Source organism: Colobus angolensis, unplaced genomic scaffold, assembly GCF_000951035.1.
Source record: "Colobus angolensis palliatus isolate OR3802 unplaced genomic scaffold, Cang.pa_1.0 Scaffold93, whole genome shotgun sequence".
In the NCBI taxonomy this organism is placed as follows: Eukaryota; Metazoa; Chordata; class Mammalia; order Primates; family Cercopithecidae; genus Colobus; species Colobus angolensis.
The window spans coordinates 2,799,733-2,819,985 of record NW_012123265.1 but is presented as its reverse complement, the minus strand read 5'-3'; the positions used below and the strand labels follow the sequence as shown (position 1 = coordinate 2,819,985).

The following is a 20,253-nucleotide window of genomic DNA, read 5'->3' as shown; positions in this document are numbered from 1 at the left end:
GGAGGATGGTGGACCAGGCCTGGGCCGGTAGCGGGAACCCCGGGGGCGGCCCAGCTGGGTCCTCCGAGAGCCGGCCGCCGTCGTGTGCTTTCTCACAGGAGAGAAGCCGGGGAATGTTTCATTCATTCGGCCGAGGCCACTGAGCTACAGCTATGGGCCAGGCTCAGGGCTCCAGGTGTTCGTCCTCGTGGCCCTTCCTGGCTGGCGAGAAGAGCTGCCTATGGGACAGAGCTGCGGTCCTGAGCTGCAGTAGCGCCTGGCAGGCACTGCAGGGTTGGAATCCAGGTTACTCCCTTCCCAGACCACGTCTCAGGGTGGCTGGGGGTACACCCGAGAGTGGGGCTGAGCATTGTCCACTCTGTCTGCCAGGCAGCTGACACCCTAGCTGTACGCCAGAAGCGGCGGATTTACGACATTACCAATGTTTTGGAAGGTATCGGGCTGATCGAGAAAAAGTCCAAGAACAGCATCCAGTGGAAGTGAGTGGGGATAGAGGGAGGGTAGTAGAGTCTCCCACCCAGAAGTGTCGGGTGTGGGGTGGAGGGTGCCAGAGAAGGCAGGGGCCGTGGGACCCAGAGTTCTCAGCAGTCCCTCTCAGCCCCACTCCCTGGGCTCAGGGGTGTGGGGCCTGGCTGCAATACCCGGGAGATTGCCGACAAGCTGATTGAGCTCAAGGCAGAGATCGAGGAGCTGCAGCAGCGGGAGCAAGAACTAGACCAGCACAAGGTGTGGGTGCAGCAGAGCATCCGGAACGTCACAGAGGACGTGCAGAACAGCTGATATCCTCCTGGCGGTCCCTGCTGGGGGGAGTGGGCAAGGGGCCCTCTGGTTCAGCTTGCCCTGGGCAAGCTCCCTGTTCCTCTTGGGAGCTTGTCTTGTAGCCCCTGGCCATGGCCCAGCCTCAAGCTCCCTCCTCAGAGCCCCTCCCCTTCCAGTCTTAGCCTGTGATCCCTCCCCCAGTGGACCTGAGTCCACAGAACTTTCTCTGAGGAGCCTGTGTGTCAGACCTTGGCTAAAGAATTGGGTCTTTTCTGTAGTCTGCCGTCTGTCACCATAGGGCATCGGCCATTCTCCTTAACCCTCACACTTTGGCCTACGTCACTCATGAGGACATCTGCAGATGCTTTGCTGGTGAGCAGAGCCTGGGTAGGGGTGAGGGGGTGGGCTGGGCTCAGCCAAATTCCTGAGCACTGGGCTCAGTGTCTCAGGAGAGTTCCGTCTCTTAAGAGGGTTTCTGGGACCTGCTCAGAGAGGAACCAGGCAGGGTAAGTCTTCTGTCTGAGTGTCACTGGGACCCTGTGGAAGTCAGCTATACCAAGAGGGTACAGGAATTCTGAAGTGGGTTCCTGGGTCTGTTCCCAACTGTACTGTTTCCTGGATTTGGCTTCTTGGGTATGATAGAGGTACAAGGGTGAGAGAGGGAAAAAGGATATGTGTGTATTTGCTTGTGTGAAGGCTCTTACATGCAGGGCATGGGGGTGCCCACTTCCAACTTGTTAGTTTAGTTGCATTGTGAATGCAGGATATGTTCCCTTTTTTTTTTTTTTTTAAAAAAAAAAGAGACAGGGTCTTGCTGTGTTGCCCAGGCTGGTCCTGAACTCCTGAGCTCAAGCCGTCTTCCCCCCTCAACCCCCTAAAGTGCTGGGATTATAAGTGTGAGCCACTGTGCCTCGCTGATGTGTTTCTTCTCCATCTTGTATCCTCCTGACTGGTCATGGGAAAGGGATGTTGGCCTTGGCTAGGACACTTTCACCTAGGGAACAGCCATCGGTGGAGGAGTGAGGTGCCTGTGGCCAGTGATCTTTGATTCCACATACTTGAACCCAGATTTCCTGGTTACTGACTCTGGGCTCTCAGGAAGAGAAGAGCTTTAGCTCTGCCCGGTCACTATGGGGGATGGGTGAGGTCCACTGTCTAGTCCCTCAGAGACCATGATCTCCTGCCTTGCTCCAAAAGACAGGCACCTCTGTTCCCAGCTCAGATTGAGCCCATGGGCTCTGACCCATTCTCCGTGTCATTCTAGGAGATACCCTCTTGGCCATCCGGGCCCCATCAGGCACCAGCCTGGAGGTGCCCATCCCAGAGGTGGGTGCTTAGCCTAGGCAGGCGGGGTCAGCTGAGGGCGGGTGCTGGCTGTGGAGCCTGATAAGTCCCGGGTGGGGCAGGTAGGGGAGGCCTGGAGTTTGGGGTTATCTAGGAGGATGGGCATCCTGGGTGGGAGAGGACACTGGTCCTGACTGAGTCGGGCACGAGCCAAGCCTGCTTCCAATTCTACCCATCTCCCATCCCTTACCACCCATCTCTAGGGTCTCAATGGGCAGAAGAAGTACCAGATTCACCTGAAGAGTGTGAGTGGTCCCATTGAGGTTCTGCTGGTGAACAAGGAGGCATGGAGCTCACCCCCTGTGGCTGTGCCTGTGCCACCACCTGAAGATCTGCTCCAGAACCCACCCGCTGTTTCCACGCCTCCACCTCTGCCAAAGCCTGCCCTAGCCCAGTCCCAATCCCAGGAAGCCTCACGTCCAAATAGTCCTCAGCTCACTCCCACTCCTGTCCCTGGCAGTGCAGAAGTCCAGGGAATGGCTGGCCCAGCAGCTGAGATCACAGGTGAGGCACCATGGGAGCTTGTGACAGAGGCCCAAGAGGCAGTATCTCTGTGTTGTGAAACACCACACTCAAGAGTTGGAAGAGACCCTTCAAGATGGGGATTGTCCTTTTCCTGACCTCCACCTAGCCTTCCCTTGCTATGGTAATGAATGAGCCTTTTTTTTTTAATTGAGACGGTGTCTCACTGTGTCCCCCAGGCTGGAGTGTGCAATGGCACAATCTTGGCTCACTGCAACCTCCACCTCCCGAGCTCAAGAAATTTTCCTGTCTTAGCTTCCCGAGTAGCTGGGATTACAGGCACCCACCACCACACGCACGCAACTAGCTAATTCTTGTACTTTTAGTGGAGACGGGGTTTCACCATGTTGGCCAGGCTGGTTTCGAACTCCTGACCTCAAATGATCCGCGTGCCTTGGCCTCCCAAAATGCTGGGATTACAGGCTTGAACCACCATGCCCGCCTGAATGGGCCCTTTTTAACAGGGAACCTCTGACTGTGGGAAGAGACATTGCTGGTGGCAGTTTTCTCCCCCAGATCCACATCCACTGGTGTCTCAATTGCCCTGGTAGCCCGTCTTGAAGTACGGCCACAGCAGACATGTTGACCATGAGTCTCTTTCTGTAGGTCTTATGTTCCTGTCTATCTCCTGTAGTGACAAATTTTAGGTTACTTCCTCTGGGGTGACTGGCAATGCCTAATTCTCCTTGGGTCTGGGAACCAGGCTTGGGTCCTCCTGGGTCTGGGTTCCAGCACAGCCAGGTTTAACAACCTTTTCTTGACCTTGTGTGACTGGGTTTGGGGCTATCATTGCAGTGAGTGGTGGCCCTGGAACTGATAGCAAGGACAGTGGTGAGCTCAGTTCACTCCCACTGGACCCAACAGCACTGGACACCCGGCCACTGCAGTCTTCTGCCCTGCTGGACAGCAGCAGCAGCAGCAGCAGCAGCAGCAGCAGCAGCAGCAGCAGTAACAGCAGCAGTTCATCTGGACCCAACCCTTCTACCTCCTTTGAGCCCATCAAGGCAGACCCCACAGGTGGTGAGTACCTGCTCCTTAGGGGCAGGGAGAGAAAGTCTAGCCTCAGTCCAGTCCTAGGTCAGAAACAATTGGGGATGTAACCCAGCTCTCCCGTCAACCCTGTCGGATACGAGAGCTCTCTGCCAGCACCTCTGGGTCAGTGCTGGAGCCCCCTCTAGTATCCCATCCTAGGCTAACACAGAACTTCCTGCCCTCTCTCAAGCCCTTTCCTGCCACCCACTGGATACCGCCTCACTAATTGACACTTCTCTGTATCACTCTTTCTCATCTTCTCTGTCTCCTTTCTGTCTGGACTCCTTGAAAAAGTAATCTCCACTCTTTGGTCTCCTAGTCACCTTTCAGGTTGCAGCAGTCACTCCCCCAGCCCCAATGTTACAGCAGTGTCACTCTTGAGAAGCTACCGAAGGCCTCCCGAGCCTAGCAGCCTCCAGCCTGTTTTGCTGGTGCTCTCTTGGTCTGTGTCAATATTCTTTTCTCCTTTGGCATAATTATGCCTGCTCTTGGCTCTCTTGTCTCACTGGCTTCTTGAACTCTCCCTGGCGTGTCCTTAAACATTGCTGTTTTTGAGGGCTCTGTCCCATTCCACTCCTGGAGAGGGCTGTAGCTCTGGGTGAGCGAATCCCCAGCCTCCGCCTGGCCTAGATCTTTTCCCGATACGCACTTTGGTGTCCACCTGCCGTCCTGTGTACATCCAGTGGACACTTTATTCCTGTGTGTTCTCGACTGAACTTAGTTTCTCCCGGAAGCTTGCTTTCCACCTCTGCACACCCTACTGTCGGCCCTATTTATCCAGGCCTGATCCTTGGCTCTCACTCTAGTTCCAGCTCCTTCTCCCTCCTCCTTCTGCTGCCCACTCCATGCCAGCTAAGCGAGGTCTGTCCCAGATGTTCCCTCCTATCCTCTGGTATCCTCAGCACTCAGGATGACCCGTGGCCACCTCTGTCCTGGATTCTTCAGCATCTTTCTCTTTACCCTGACTGACAGACTAATCTTTCTGAAATACAGGCCTGACAGAAAAATGTGGCATTTCTCTGTTTGCAAAAGTACCTTTAATGACTCCCTGAGGGCCAGCAGATAAGATCTGAACGCCTGAGCCTGGCATGTGAAATCCCTCATGGTTCTCTCTGGTTGTATTTTCTTCTGCTTCCCTTGTGTCCTCCTGGCCAGAGGTTTGTAGTGGAGTCATCACCCTGTAGCGCCACCACCTCTGCCTGGTGACCTGACCCAGGGTCTGGTCTCTGAGTCTTGCACAGAGCAGGTGCTCAGCAAGGGTGGGACAGATGGAGTACCTTCCATCAGACAGGGGGTGGGTGCATGCTGAGCCCAGAAAGACGCTTCTGTGACCTTTCTGAGTTAGAAAAGCTGTACCAATCACTTGCAGTGGGCCTTTGGTGCCCTGGGCTCAGCACTGAGGAATTCAGGTTTAGCAAGTGAGGCCAACAGACAGTGCCAGCTTGGCCTAGGCAGGGCCTACTACATCTCCTCAGCTGTGTGGAGCCTCAGGGTGGGTGGTACAGGATCCGAGGAAGCCAGGGGGCTGTAGTAGTGCCAGGCTGGACCTCTGTGTCCTGAGCATGGCTTTCTTGTTTTTCAGTTTTGGAACTCCCCAAAGAGCTGTCAGAAATCTTTGATCCCACACGAGGTAGGCTGCTGCATTCCTCCCTGGGGGTAGGGGTAAGGGACACAGCTCATTGGGTCCTACGGCTGTTTTCTTGCCCTTTTGAGAACCTTGTGGTGGCGCTTATGGTAACTGGGGCAAAGGGTGAAGTTCCTGATGGGCAGGTGGGGTTCCCTTTCCTGGGCTTTGGTAGGTGGAGAGTTGGGAGCTGGAATGTTAGTAACTGAGCTCCCTCCATTCCCAGAGTGCATGAGCTCGGAGCTGCTGGAGGAGTTGATGTCTTCAGAAGGTGGGTGGTCCTGGAAGGTGGGAGTGGTTGTGGGCAGGGGTTGGGTTGCTGCTAGGGGAGCCCTGGCCCAGGGCCTGAGACTAGTGCTCTCTGCAGTGTTTGCCCCGCTGCTCCGTCTTTCTCCACCCCCCGGAGACCACGATTATATCTACAACCTGGACGAGAGTGAAGGTGTCTGTGACCTCTTTGATGTGCCTGTTCTCAACCTCTGACTGACAGGGACATGCCCTGTGTGGCTGGGACCCAGACTGTCTGACCTGGGGGTTACCTGGGGACCTCCCCCATCCGACCCCTACACAGCTTGAGAGCCACAGACGCCTGGCTTCTCCAGCTTCCCCTCACCACACAGTTCTGGCCACAGCTCCGCCTCCTGTGCTGGCACTTCTGTGCTCGCAGAGCAGGGGAACGGGACAGCCCCCATCACCGTGGAGCCAAAGTGTTTGCTTCTTCCTTTCTGCGGCCTTCCCCAGCCTAGGCTCGGCTGCCACCCAGTGGCATAGAACCGAGGAGCTGCCATCACCCCCCATAGGGCAGCTTGTCCAGTCTCACTGTCTTGCTCCTGCCAGCTACTTCCCCTAGGAGTGAAGGGTGGCATGGAACTGGGCATGTGCCAGCACCACCCCTAGCTTCCTTCGCTGTCCCCCACCCCCTGACCCTCCAGCTCCTCCTGGCCCTCTCATGTGCCCCCTTCTGCTGGGCCTTTAGCCCTAGAACCTGGTGGTGGGGGTGGCTACCAAGAAGGAACAGAAGTCTCAGGAGGAGTCTGGGTGGTCCAGCCCTGAGGATTGGCCCCACCTCCTGCTGCCCCATACCCTCTCTTCATTTCTGCATATTCATTTACCCTCATTTAGAGCCATTTGCAGAGATTTAGAAAGATTTACAGTAACGAATGGATTCCTATATAAAGATTATTTTTATACTTTTTGCAGCAAAAGGAAATTGTAATATTTGTACAGTGTCCAAGTGAATAAAAACCATGCCTAAGGCTAGCTCTGATGTGGTTCTTTCGGGACCCTCCTTGGGACTGTGCTGGATTGGCAGTGTGACTGGGTGGGTCACCTTGCTGGAACCGGGGGTGGGGCGGCCTCCGGCAGCCTGCCCTCCCCGCCCCCACCTGCTGCACGTAGGTGTGGGGCGGGGCCGCCTCGGCGGGGCGGGGCAGGCGGAGCCATCCTACCTTCCTATCTCCGGACTCCAACCCGGAACTAACCTCGGCTCTCTTGGGAAGGCCGCATTGCATGGCCAGGAGCCTCAGTCTGGGCCGCGAGTGCGGGACACCGAGGTCAGGTCTCGGAAAGAGGGAGGACCTCCTCGTCCCCAGGGGCCCCAGGCCAGGTGCGCCCTTGGCCGCAGGTGCACGGTCTCCGAAAAGTGCAGGTCCCCACGCCCCGGCTGGACCATGACGCCTCTGCGGAACGTGGTGAAGATTGCCATCCAGATGCGTGACGCCATCCCGCAGCTCATCCAGCTGGACCAGGTCACCTGGCTGGTCCCGCCTCCATCTGCCCCGCGGCCCCACCTCCCGGTAGCCCCCTGGCCCTCGGGGCAGCCCGCCCCACCCCTCCCCCCAGGCTCCTCCCCATCCCTCCCTGCCCCAGCCGCGAGAATGACCGCTCCACTTGCAGGCGAAGCCCCTGGCCGCTGTGCTGAAGGAGGTGTGCGACGCGTGAGTGCTGCCGGGTCAGGGCCTCTGGAGGGCGGGAGGGCAGGAGGGGCGGCTCCCCCTGCCGGCCTCGCTGAGCCTCGTGCCCTGCAGGTGGAGCCTGACGCACTCTGAGCGCTACGCCCTGCAGTTTGCGGATGGGCATAGGAGATACATCACTGAGAATGTGAGTACCCTCTCCCCAGCCCCACCCTCCGCCTTCCGACCCCGCTAACCCACCTGGCCCCGGTATCTCTGGCTCTTCATCCCACTACCGGAGCGCGATATTTTACTGACCCCCAGCTGCCCTCACCTACACCCCAGCTGATCAGTCCTCGGTGCCCTCCCTGACCTCGCTGCCCTTTCTGCTGTCTTCTCCAGAACCGCGCGGAGATCAAGAATGGCAGCATCCTATGCCTCAGCACGGCCCCAGTAATGCCCCTCCCGGCCCGCCTACCCCATCCCTGCCCGCCTACCCCATCCCTGCCCCTTTGCCCCAGGGCCAGAGGCCCCTACCCCGAAGGCCGCCGCCCCAGACCTGCCTTGAGCCACCTAGTTGACACCCAGGCCGCACACTTCCAGGTCCCACCCTTACTGTGCCCAACCTCTTCACCTCTGTTCCTGCTTCGTTCCTGCCAGGACCTTGAGGCTGAGCAGCTCTTGGGTGGGCTGCAGAGTGACAGTCATGAAGGGCGCCGGGAAGCCCTGAGGCGCCTCATCCCTCTGGCCTCGGACATGACCTTTGCCAGGGAGGTCATCAGCCGTAATGGGCTCCAGAGACTAGGCACCATCATTGAGGATGGGGATGAGTGAGCACAGGGATGTGTGGGCTGGGGGAGATGGTGGGGCTTTCTGGTCCTGATCTGGTTCTGCTCAGCCCCAGATGTCCCCCCTCCAGCCTAGGAGAGGTGCTGGCCCTCAGCCTGAGGGCCTTTTTGGAGCTCATGGAGCATGGCGTGGTGTCCTGGGAGACACTGAGCATCCCCTTTGTGAGGAAGGTGGGTGGGCTTTCCTAGGGCAGCGGGTGGGGGCAGTGGAGCAGTGGGGCAGTGGTAGACCTGGGTTCCATGGGGGTGAAGTAGTGACACCCCCGCCCCTTACAGGTGGTGTGCTATGTGAACATGAACCTCATGGACGCCTCCGTGCCACCCCTGGCCCTTGGGCTGCTGGAGAGTGTGACCTTGAGCAGCCCAGCCCTGGGCCAGCTGGTCAAGAGCGAGGTGCCCTTGGATAGGCTGCTGGTGCACCTACAGGTGTAAGCTTCTGGGGCTGGGGTCCAGATGTGGGAAGCAGGGCTGGAGCCTGAATGTTCCACTGAGCCCTCTTCTTGCCATAGGATGAACCAGCAGCTGCAAACCAAGGCCATGGCCCTGCTGACAGCCTTGCTGCAGGGGGCCAGCCCTGTAGAACGCAAGGTTAGTGTCGATCAGTGGCTGGATGTGGACAGCATCCGGTGGGCACCGTCCCACCCTAGGGCGAAATAATCTAAGCCCCCTTTCTTTCTGCCCCCTCAGCACATGCTTGACTATCTCTGGCAGAGGAACCTTCGTCAGTTCATCTATAAGGTAGGAGGTGGTGGGCCAGGGGGACCTCTCTGCTCCTCCCTCCCAGTGAGCCCTTGCTCAAACCTGGGTCTGGCTGTCCTGCAGAACATCATCCACAGTGCAGCACCAATGGGCGACGAGATGGCTCATCACCTGTATGTACTGCAGGCCCTCATGCTGGGGCTGCTGGAGCCGCGTATGCGGACGCCCCTGGACCCCTACAGCCAGGTGTGTGTCTTTAGTGGGGACAAGGCGGGGGTGGCTTGGAGTTTGGCCTTGAATCTATAATATTGATCCCCTCCCCTGCCACCCAACACTGACCCCAGGAGCAGCGGGAGCAGCTGCAGGTCCTACGCCAGGCTGCCTTCGAGGTGGAGGGGGAGTCCTCGGGTACCGGGCTGAGTGCTGACCGTCGCCGTTCCCTCTGTGCCCGAGAGTTCCGCAAACTGGGCTTCTCTGTGAGTATCCCCCCTACCCAACTCCCCCACCCTGCCTCAGCCCAGGGTTGTTGTTCCAGGGGGCCATGACCCTTCTTGAATTGCCTGTGCCCACTTCCCCCAGAACAGCAACCCAGCGCAGGACCTGGAGCGCGTGCCCCCTGGTCTACTGGCCCTGGACAACATGTTGTACTTCTCCAGAAATGCACCCAGCGCGTACAGCCGGGTTGGTGACAGGGTAGGGTAGGGGGTGGCAGCATCCCCCAGGCAGGGTCCCCATGGGCTTAGCCGTGACTCCTTGCTCCATTCTCTGCCCCCTCCAGTTTGTGTTAGAGAACAGCAGCCGCGAGGACAAGCACGAGTGCCCCTTTGCCCGGGGCAGTATCCAGTTGACAGTGCTGCTGTGTGAGCTGCTCCACGTTGGGGAGCCCTGTGAGTGGCCAGGACTGCATGGCCAAGAGCAGGGGACGGAAGGGCAGAGAGGGCCAGGGGCTGCATGCACTTTCTCCCTGAGCCCCTCCTGCCCCCCCGCTCCAGGCTCTGAGACAGCCCAGGACTTCTCGCCCATGTTCTTCGGCCAAGACCAGAGCTTCCACGAGCTCTTCTGTGTGGGTATCCAGCTGTTGAATAAGACCTGGAAGGAGATGCGGGCTACACAGGAGGACTTCGACAAGGTGGGTGGGGTGGGAGCTGGGAGGCCTGGGCCAGGGCAGGGGGCTGATCTGGGTACAGAGCTCAGGCCCTGAGCTGAGCTTGGGCGGCCCCAGGTCATGCAGGTGGTGCGGGAGCAGCTGGCCCGCACTCTGGCCCTGAAGCCCACCTCCCTGGAGCTCTTCCGAACCAAGGTGAATGCGCTCACTTACGGGGAGGTGTTGCGGCTGCGGCAGACCGAACGGCTGCACCAGGAGGGCACACTGGCTCCCCCTATACTGTGAGTTTGCGGGGATGGATCCTCAGTCCTAGCCCCACCTTCCCTGGTGCCCCCTGGGCTACTCCCAAGGTCATATGTGCTCAGTGACACCCCTCTATCAGGGAGCTGCGGGAGAAGCTGAAGCCAGAGCTCATGGGCCTGATCCGCCAGCAGCGCTTGCTCCACCTCTGTGAGGGGACGCTCTTCCGCAAGATCAGCAGCCGGCGGCGCCAGGGTCTCTGAGTGGGCATGGGTGGGGGGCAGAGGGCAGGCCGAGGGTGCCTGGCTTGGTGTCAGGACCTCTCAGCACTCCGGCCCTCTTCCTTTTCTCCACACAGACAAGCTGTGGTTCTGCTGCCTGTCCCCCAACCACAAGCTGCTGCAGTACGGAGACATGGAGGAGGGCGCCAGCCCGCCTACCCTGGAGAGTCTACCCGAGCAACGTAAGGCGGGCAGGGGCGGGGGCCAGACACGTGCTCTCCCCAGACTGCCCTGGGCCCCCAGTGCTGAGCCCAGCTTTCTTCCTGCAGTCCCTGTGGCCGACATGAGGGCACTCTTGACAGGCAAGGACTGCCCCCATGTCCGGGAGAAGGGCTCCGGGAAGCAGAACAAGGTGGGTACAGCAGGCCAGGGGCTCCTTCCCGTCCGCCTCTGCCTGCCCTGTCCCCTGCTCAGTGTCCCTGCTCCCTTGCTTCCCCAGGACCTCTATGAGTTGGCCTTCTCGATCAGCTATGACCGCGGGGAGGAGGAGGCGTACCTCAACTTCATTGCCCCCTCCAAGCGGGAGGTGAGTGTCCGCCAGGCTGAGGTCAGCAGGTGGGCAGGGGAGGCAGATGGGCAGACCCTCATGGCTCTGTGCCACCCCCAGTTCTACCTGTGGACAGACGGGCTCAGTGCCTTGCTGGGCAGTCCCATGGGCAGCGAGCAGACACGGCTGGACCTGGAGCAGCTGCTGACCATGGAGACCAAGCTGCGTCTGCTGGAGCTGGAGAACGTGCCCATCCCTGAGCGGCCACCCCCTGTGCCCCCACCCCCCACCAACTTCAACTTCTGCTATGACTGCAGCATTGCTGAACCTTGACAATGTGGTTGGCCACGGGCCACAGCTGCGGCCACTGCAGCAGCCATGAAGGGCGGAGGGTAGAGGAGTGCAGGCACCCTGGCCAGCAGAGATTGCTGCAGAAATAAAGTCTGCTTGGCTTTTGGGATATGTTGAGCCAGCTCTGAACCTTGTGGGCTGAGCCTGTGACAGTGACAGTCTTCCCCTTCTGCCTTCAAACTTAGCTGGTGGATAAGATGGGGCATCAGGCCAGGCCACAAACTTTGACAGCTACGGTTGAGGGGCTGGTGTTTTGAAGCGGGTGGGGAGAGGATGAGACTGCTGCCCTTCTCCAAGATGAGTCCTCAGCCTCCCTCCCTGCTGGGCCTGCGGGGAGGGCTGGCCTGTGGTCTGGGGGTACCTGCCAAGGGAGAGGCTGGGCTGCCAGCCTGCTGCAGGAGAAGTGGCAGGGCAGGAGGCACTGCTCCAAATGGATGCCTTCCTGGACAGCATTAACAGGGGCATAGTCTGGGAGCCATCTCCAGAAGGCTCCTGACAGTCTGACCTCAGTCCTCAAGCTTGCATGGCCCTGCCTGGTGTCCTTTGTAGGACTTGGAGGTCTCTGGTGAGAGGCCTGAAGGGAGAGAGGCAGAAGGGCAGGCTCAAGATCCCCAGGCCAGTGGGAGGATGTGGGCTGATTCTGACAAGAGCCACTTCTGTGCAGGAAGCCCCGGATTCTGATTAAAACCTAACTCAGGGCCGGGCTTGGCTCATGCCTATAATCCCAGCACTGTGGGATGCTGGGGCAGGCCAATCACCTGAGGTTAGGAGTTCAAGACTAGCCTGGGCAATATGGTGAAACCCTGTCTCTACTAAAAATATAAAAATTAACTGGGCATGGTGGCACACACCTGTAATCCCAGCTACTCGGGAGGCTGAGGCAGGAGAATCGCTTGAACCCGGGAGGTGGAGGTTGCACTGAGCTGAACCCAGGAGGTGGAGGTTGTACTGAGCTGAGATTGCACCACTGCACTCCAGCCTGGGCGACAGAACAAGACTCCATCTCAAAAAAAAAATAAAAAACCTAACTCAGAACCATGGGTAGGGTGGGGGCCAGAGACAGGCCAGACCCCCTGGGGACAGAAGCAGCGAGAAGTATTGGGCCCAGCTGGAGGTTTGGTCATGGGGCAGAGGCTGTGGTCACAGACCCCCAAGCCCTTGAGGAAAGAAGAGCCCATCAGTCTGTGGAGCTCACAGGATAGGTTGAAGCCACTGCCCCTCAGACTTCTCCCTGCCATTCACCTCTTCTCTCCCCAGTGCCACCTCCAATTTCTTTTCTTTTTCTTTCTTTCTTTTTTTTTTTTTTTTGAGATGGAGTTTCACTCTTATTGCCCAGGTTGGAGTGCAGTGGCGTGATCTTGGCTCACTGCAACCTCCATCTCCCAGGTTTAAGCGATTCTCCTGCCTCATCCTCCCAAGTAGCTGGGATTACAGGCATGCACCACCACACCCAGCTAAATTTTTTGTATTTAGTAGAGACAGGGTTTCACCATGTTAGTCAGGCTGGTCTCTAACTCCTGACCTCAAGTGACCCACCTGCCTCAGCCTCCCAAAGTGCTCAGATTACAGGCATGAGCCACCGCACCTGGCTCCAATACTGTTTTTTTGTTTGTTTTTTGCTTTTGTTTTTTTTAGATGAAGTTTTGCTCTTGTTGCCCAGGCTGGAGTGCAATGGCACCATCTCAGCTCACCGCACCCTCCGCCTCCCAGGTTCAAGCGATTCTCCTGCCTCAGCCTCCTGAGTAGCTGGGATTATAGGCAAGCGCCACCACGCCCGGCTAATTATGTATTTTTAGTAGAGAAGGGGTTTCTCCATGTTGGTCAGGCTGGTCTCGAACTCCCAACCTCAGGTGATATGCCCACCTCGGCCTCCCAAAATGCTGGGATTACAGGCATGAGCCACCACACCTGGCCCCAGTAACGTTTTTAACTGTTAACCATCAACCTGGCTGACCTTGAGAACTGATGAAATGGTACTTCCTTTGGAGAGTGTGCTGGAGGGCACTTGCTCCCCCTCCACCAGCTAAGCTTCAGATCCTTGGGCATCCAGGGCCTACCATGCCCATGCCTAAGGACTTCCCACCACAGTTGGAGCAGTCGGCCATGGAGTTCTAGGTGGAAATAGGGGGCAGGGATCCCTGATGCTGTCGGCCTCCCTTACCAATACTGTGGGCCAGGCCTGAGGAAGGAGTGTGTCTTGGGATTTTCTCCACCTGCCCCAGGGCCACTTCAGCTGAAGTTGGGAGGGGGGGGCCCTTTAGGGGCCTCCCTGTAACCGTCAATTATTCCTGCTTAATGTTTCCAGTCCCTTGTGCGTGCTACCATCATTAGCAACAGCCTCCCGACTTCCGGCCTTCTGTCTTGCACTTCCAATCCTCTCAATACCAGCTACCCCAACTGCTTTCTCCGACATAAATCTTATCATACACACACACAAACATCCCATATATTTGATGTCGCCCTATCCATCTCCATGGGTTAATGGCCACAGTTTCCATGACTGAACCTGAGTTGAGCCAGGTGAGTCGCAGACATACCGTGGTTTAGCCCTTTCACCTGAGCACCTGTGGCTTGCAGTGTTCTTGATGCTTGGTCTGAGCTGGCATCCTCCCTGCCTAGACTACCCCCTCAGTGACAGCTGTGGCCTGCCTGTGTGCACCCCTACAGTGCCTTCTACCTGGATCACCCCGTTCCTTTCTTCTGGCCATTTTCACTGCCCTGATTCCTTCCTGGACCCTCCAAGCCCAATTTGTTGCTCCCTGGGCTCTGGTCCTAGGTGCTTGTCTCTCTCTTCACCCGCACCCTGCACACTGGGCTGTCCCTGCTAGCTGGCTTCTCTGCCTCCCCAGCTGGCCCTGGGGCTGGGAGAGCTTTGACCCCTCTGAATCCCCACATAAAGCACAGTCCCTGCAGGCACCGAGGGAGCCCTGGCTCGCTGCTACAACCAGTGAACAGGAATACGGATGAGGTGCGGGGACACACCAAGGGCCAGAGCTGCCATGGAGAAGTCACCAGCACCAGACCCCACCCGCTGGATTAGGTGACCTCTAGTGACCCTCTCACCCAGAGATGCTAGCCTCTTTCATTCTTTTCCTCTTATTTCCCCCTCAGGACAGCCTCATTGACTCAGGCATCATTCATCGGTAGTTGCTGGAATCTGGCTGAGACAAGCACACAGCTTGTGCCTTTGCCTCAGGACACACCCAGGCCTGCGGGGTCTCCTACTGTGTGGGGAAGATGCTAGGAGTGTCAGGCCAGGGCGGGATCCCCCGTGGGGCTGTGGGCCAGGCCTGAGGAAGGAACGTGTCTCGGGGTTTTCTCTGCCTGCCCCAGGGCCACTTCAGCTGAAGTTGGGAGGGGAGGAGCCCTTTAGTCTGAGAATTTAAGACAAGGAGGTACTATCTGGAATGTTTAATCTTAGGGTTTACAACACAGACCTGGGCTCAGCTGCTGAAGCTCAGTGCACACAGGGTGCTGGGAGAGTCCCACAGGAGTAGGTGGAGCCGGGCCTTAGGTCTGAGAAGAGGGCAGGCAAGAGGCAGGAGCTCTGCTCCTCCCAGCACCAGACCCCACCTGCTGGGGGCCTGGCCTCCCGCCCAGGGCTTGGCCAGAGAGCAGGAGCCTGTGACGGCAAACAAGTAGCTAGCATTTCCAGGGGCCTGTGGCAGCGACATGTAGCTGGAAAGAGGCTACTGTCAGGCGGTGTGGCGGGAAGTTCCCTCTGGGCTGCCCTGGATTGGCCCCACCCCCAGTCCTAGAGGGTGTGCAGTAGAGGGAGGCAAGAGGCAACCCAGGTCAAGGCCAGGGTTGGGGACTGGGGGAGTCAAGGAGGCTGTGCTGCAGGGCTGGCTACTGACCCGGCCTCAGAGTGTTAGGGTCAGGTCAGCCCCTCCCACGAAGCGGGACTGGACGCAGGACACCTGGGGCAGCTGGGCTTGGAAGTGTCTGACGGCTGCCATGTTGATGCCAGGGCACATGGTCACATCCAACACCCGGAGCTGCCTGCACACCTGCCCAATGGCATCCAGTGTCCTGTGGGGAGGCCACTGGATGAGTGTCTGGCCTGGCGTGGGACCCAGCCCAGCCCCTGCACTGTGGCTCCATCTGCCCAATGTCATTGGACACACTCACTGCTCTGTGAGCTGACTGCAGCTGGACAGGTTGAGGTGCTGCAGCCTCGGCCAGGAGCTGGCTGCCTGGGCCCAGCCCTTGTCACTGACGCGGCTGCAGTGACTCAGCGCCAAGTGCTCCAGGCTAGGACAGCCGCTGGCCACAGCCACCAAGCCCTTGTCTGTGAGTTCTGGCAACAGGCTCAGGGACAGCTGCCTCAGCTGGGGGAACTGGGAGCACCTACAAGGATGGGGAGGGTCGGGGAGAAGTAAATGCCACTGGAGCCCACTGCCGTGGCCTTTCCAGATCCTCCCACCCCAGGCAGGGCATGACTAGAGGCAGCAGAAGCCAATGAAAAAGGAACTCCAAGGTCAACTTTTTTCCAAGCAAAAAGTGGGTTGGCCCAGACCCCTGACTTCAGCCCCAAGATCCTCAGCCTACCCGCACCCGCAGCCCCACACCTTGGCTAAACTGGCATCAGTCAGCTTGCTGCAGGCTGTGAGGTCCAACTCCTGCAGGGCCCGCAGCATGAGCAGGGAGGGGCCCTGTGGCTCGGGACAGGGGTCCTTGGTGCCTGAGGCCTGATGCTCCAGCTCTAGGCGTGGCTGTAGGAAGAAGCCCTTGCTTCTCAGGTTCCTCCTGAGTTTGCCCTTAAATGTTTCTACAGAGAGACTTGTAAGGGACAGGAGGGCAGCTGAGCCCAGGGGCCACCCCATCCTCCAAGACTTCGAGGGTCCCGCACCTGGGTCCCCTGCACAGTTTCCTCCAGCCCCAGAAGCCCCCAGTCACACAGCTCCCTGCACCAAGCCAGGCGTAGGACTGAGAGGTGGGTGAGGTAGGTGCAGATGGCCTGCAGGGTCCGGTTGGTGAGGGCCACACAGGAGGACAGGTCTAGCACCCTGAGGCTCAGGCCCAGCGCTGGGATCATGGAGAGCACTGAGGCGTCCTAGGAGGGAGGAAGGGAGGAGACAGGATGGAGCAGCAGCTGGTTGCCTATGCCACCTGGCCTGGCAGGGGTAGCTAAGAAGGGTCTGTTCAAGGTTCTCACCCCATAGGCAGGAGGGAGGGAGGGGAGCTACCAGAGGGTCCAAGGAAGGAAGCAACATGGTCCCTGTGCTGGTAGTGAAAGGTGGGGGTGGACAGGGTGGGCCATAGGGGTTGCTGCAGGAAAAAGGCCTGGACTGTGGCTGGGGCAGGAAGGATGCAAGTGGCAGGGCCTAGGGTGGCCACCCTGCCTATGCTCCCAGCCCCTGCCAAAAGAGTGAATGAGGCCACCTCAGACCACAGCTCACTGGACCAGCCAGTTGACCCTGCTAAGCCAATCGGAGTCGCTCCCTCTAGAATTGGAACCAGAACTATGAGATGGAGGTAGAGCTGCCAGCTGACAGGGCAGTTAGGGATGGGGAGCAGGAGCTAAGGGCAGAGTAGAGGAGGCTGGTTTGTAGAGAGATGCACAGAGGGGAACTTCGTACCAGGTGCTACAATCTGTTGCTTACCACCTGGGCCCACACCTGCAGAGCTTGTCCCTGGGTGGAGGCAGCCCCACAGAGGCCTCCTTTGTGGCCCTGATCCTGGGCTGCCCAGCCCTGTGTGTCCTTGATCTCAGTGGCTGCAACAGCCTCTTCACCTCTGGCACACTGCTGGCTCAGCCCGAGATGGCACAGAGGGACAAAAGAACATGAGGCCTGGAGGCAGCAGCTGAGAGGACACGGGAATGTTGTACCACATATCTGACATGCTTGGTGCCAAAGAGAAGGAGGAGTAAGGCTGGGAAGAGAGGCACTTGGAGGGGAACAAGGTGGAGAGATGGTTTTTAGGTTGGGAATGCCCTGGTCAAATGGACAGGGTGAAGAAATAATCCACTAAAGAGGGACAGACTGACACTGCCAAGACAGGGGCGCCACCCAGAGGGACAGCGCTGAGCCCTGCTAAAGGGCCTGGCCTTGGCTACGAAATGACCCTGCTGCTCCTGTCACATCACCCTCACAGGCCCTGCCCCAGCACCTTCCTCAGTGCTCCTTCCCTGCCTTCCTTGCCCATCACCCCCTTTCTTCAGCCCTCCCAGCTCCGGAACACTCGTCCTTAACGCCCCTCCCCAGACCACATGCACTTGGCATGTGAGCTGTTGGCCGCCTCGTGGGCTGGGTCACCTTGGCCACTTGGACCTCCTAGACTCACAATGGGGGCTTTGGGGAGGTGTGCTGGCAGCAGCAGCAGTTGTCTAGGCTCTTGTCCTCCTCCAGATTGGGTCCCAAGTTCATTTCTAACTGCCATAGGCATATGGCATGAACACTGGGGAGTCCCTTCTTGGTACCACAGGCCCACCACCACCCCGGTTCCCCCTCCTGCTGTCCTCAGCCCTGGAGAGGAAGGGAGGGGATGATGGTGAGCTCACCTTCAACGAAGAGCAGTGGGCCAGGCTGAGGGAGGCGAGCTGGGATGGAGCCCTGTGCACAGAGCCCAGGGCCTGGGCCAGTTCCCGCCCTCTCACCAGGCAGCACTCGGCCACGTTGAGGCTCTGCAGCTCCCGCAGGCCACCCAGAGCTGTACATCCTGCGTCTGTCAGCCGCTGCAGCTTCCCCAGGCTCAGGCGCCGCAGGTGCCGCAGGCCCCGGCTCACGGCCAAGAGCGCCCCATCAGTCAGTTCTGAGCAGCCGCTGAGGTCCAGGGAGGTAAGGCTTGGTTGCTGGAAGCACAGGGTAGCCACAGCCTCTGTGGAGAGGTCCCGGCAGCTGTGCAGGCTCAGCTCCTGCAGTTGCAGCCCAGCTACCTGGCCCAGGGCCTGCAGGGCCTCGGGTGGTAAGCCAGTGCCACTCAGGTCCAGCGCACGCAGCCTGCCTGCCCGCTCTTGCACGAATCGCAGCAGGTTGCGAAAGGAGAACCGGGAGGGAGAGGAGTCTTGGGGGCCGATGGAGCCTCGGGCTGGGCCTAGCTCGAAGGTGAGGTGGCAGTATGCCAAGGAGAGGCGCTCCAGGCTGGGGGCACAGCTGCTGAGCCGGTTGAAGCTGAGGTCAGCCAGGTCTCGCAGGCCAGCCAGGTTGAGCTCACGGAGGCCGCTCAAGGCCTGCCGGATGCTCTGTGCCATCTCGGGCTGAGCCAGCAGTGTGCCAGAGGTGAAGAGGCTGTTGCAGCCACTGAGATCAAGGACACACAGGGCTGGGCAGCCCAGGATCAGGGCCACAAAGGAGGCCTCTGTGGGGCTGCCTCCGCCCAGGGACAAGCTCTGCAGGTGTGGGCCCAGGTGGTAAGCAACAGACTGTAGCACCTGGTACGAAGCCGGAGAGCCATCCACGTTGGTCAGGCTGATGCAGCAGATGCCCCTGAGGCCCAGGCTCTTGATGGCCGAGAGGGAGGCAGAGGACACGGGGATGTTGTATCGCACATCTGTCTATGGAGCAGCAGCAGGCCTGGGGGTAGCCCTCTGGCTTCAGAGGGTGCTGGGCATTGGGTTTGGTGACAAGTCACTGGCCAGAGGTTGAGGGCAGGTCAAGGAAGGGCCCTTCCACAACGGGGACCCATTGTGGTGTGTGGTGTCATGTGTGGTCAAGTTGGGCATGGGTAGGAAGTGGGAGCTGAGGTTCAAATGAGATGACCATCAGAGGAAGGCGGGAAGGTTAGTGATGGATAGGACGGGATGCTGAGGGAGGGGCAGGGACAGAGTGGGGAGTTAGCATGCTGAGCACAGGAGGGCTGAGATGGGACCTAGAGGAAACCCAGTGAAGTCCCCAGGGCGTGGGAGGGCAAAGTATGCCAGACCCTAAGCTTTGGGACTTTCAGAAGGAGGCCCTGAGATCCATGGACTCAGCTTCCTACTCCAGGGACTTGACATGAGCAAAGCAGCCAGCTTCCCCAACTTTCTAGAGAGCATAGCCCTCTGAAGAGTGGAAGGCGAGAGAAGTGAGGTAGGTGTCACTCACCACAACCCTCTATGGCCCAGGTGACAGAGGTCTGGGGCAGGCAGTGAGGTCTAAGTCCCCTGGTGGCCTGAGAGAGTCTGTCACATGAATGTTTGCAAAAATGTATTCTCTGTTTAAGCAAAAATGTGAAAAATGTATTCTGTGTTTAAGCAAAAATGTGTGCATGTGCATATATGTGTATGTATGTGCATGTGCATGTGTGTGCATGAACACATGGAGCTGCCTGGTATTGGGCCCTGGATGCTCCAGCGTTCAAGATGTGCTTGTGATCCCTGCAGCATATCTCCGGAGGGGACATCTATCTGTCAAGGTAAGGACACTGAAGCCTCCCATGTCCGTGGATGGGAGCTAACAGAACACACCTCACCCGTGCCAAGGAAGTTGAGCTGGCTGTGCGTAGAGAAACAGGGGAGTGAGAATGGGGAGTGCACAGTTGGAGCTGGGTGGGACCCAAGAGACAAGCTTAGGGTTACATGGTGGGAATAAGTTGGCTTGTGCAGGCATTTAGGAGCTCCCAGCTAAGGAGATATCTTCAAATAACTTTTCCTGATATTGCACTGGAGTGAGCCAAAGGGAAATTGGTAAAATTTGTGTGGAACAGATCTTTGGGGAGAGGGAGAGGAGGGCTTAGATTCTAAAATCCTTGCCCCACCTCCCTACCTCTTGCCCATGTTACAGGCAAGTGGTACTCAAAAAGGGCTCTTGTATGAATCAACATGGTCCTGATGCAGGAAAGAAAGCTCCCCTAAACCTGTCTTGTCAGTAACTGCAAAAACAAGCTGCTGTTCCCTGCTGGTACCCCACAGACCATCATCAAAAGGGAATCCAAGCCAGGCATGGTGGCTCATGCCTGTAATCCCAGCACTTTGGGAGGCTGAGGAGGGTGGATCACTTTAGGTCAGGAGTTTGAGACCAGCCTGGCCAACATGCTGAAACCTCATCTCTACTAAAAATACAGAAATTAGACTGGGCACAGTGGCTCATGCCTATAATCCCATTACTCTGGGAGGCCGAAGCAGGCGGATCACGAGGTCAGGAGATC

General features: G+C 58.3%; 3 protein-coding genes across 3 annotated transcripts in view; 2 read left to right on the top strand and 1 right to left on the bottom strand.

Annotated features, from left to right (window-relative positions):
• The first annotated feature begins 152 nt into the window (after positions 1-152).
• On the top strand, positions 153-6,541 carry E2F4 (E2F transcription factor 4, p107/p130-binding). The gene is made up of 10 exons (XM_011932136.1): positions 153-236; positions 370-479; positions 618-779; positions 1,088-1,131; positions 2,024-2,085; positions 2,307-2,607; positions 3,421-3,645; positions 5,240-5,287; positions 5,508-5,552; positions 5,649-6,541. Exons 1-10 carry the CDS (start codon positions 153-155, stop codon positions 5,762-5,764), a joined length of 1,197 nt encoding a protein of 398 aa, XP_011787526.1. The 3' UTR covers positions 5,765-6,541.
• A 198-nt stretch (positions 6,542-6,739) lies between these two features.
• Positions 6,740-11,318, top strand: ELMO3 (engulfment and cell motility 3). The gene is given in 21 exon segments (XM_011932068.1): positions 6,740-6,850; positions 6,853-7,029; positions 7,178-7,218; positions 7,309-7,381; positions 7,576-7,626; positions 7,834-8,003; positions 8,093-8,192; positions 8,298-8,449; positions 8,531-8,609; positions 8,709-8,759; positions 8,844-8,966; positions 9,065-9,196; positions 9,300-9,401; positions 9,499-9,607; positions 9,713-9,849; positions 9,943-10,106; positions 10,208-10,320; positions 10,424-10,528; positions 10,616-10,698; positions 10,786-10,872; positions 10,954-11,318. Coding segments are annotated over 21 exon segments (2,322 nt in total). The 5' UTR covers positions 6,740-6,790; the 3' UTR covers positions 11,167-11,318.
• A 3,738-nt stretch (positions 11,319-15,056) lies between these two features.
• Positions 15,057-20,253, bottom strand: part of LOC105504577 (F-box/LRR-repeat protein 20-like) — a 19,842-nt gene continuing 14,645 nt past the window's right edge. The window contains exons 3-6 of the mRNA XM_011932067.1: positions 17,690-18,628; positions 15,756-15,899; positions 15,316-15,534; positions 15,057-15,216 (exon numbers count right to left, since the gene is read on the bottom strand). Of these exons, the coding sequence (XP_011787457.1) occupies positions 15,439-15,534; positions 15,756-15,899; positions 17,690-18,628 (1,179 nt within the window). The 3' untranslated portion in view covers positions 15,057-15,216; positions 15,316-15,438. The remainder of the gene's footprint in view (positions 15,217-15,315; positions 15,535-15,755; positions 15,900-17,689; positions 18,629-20,253) is intronic.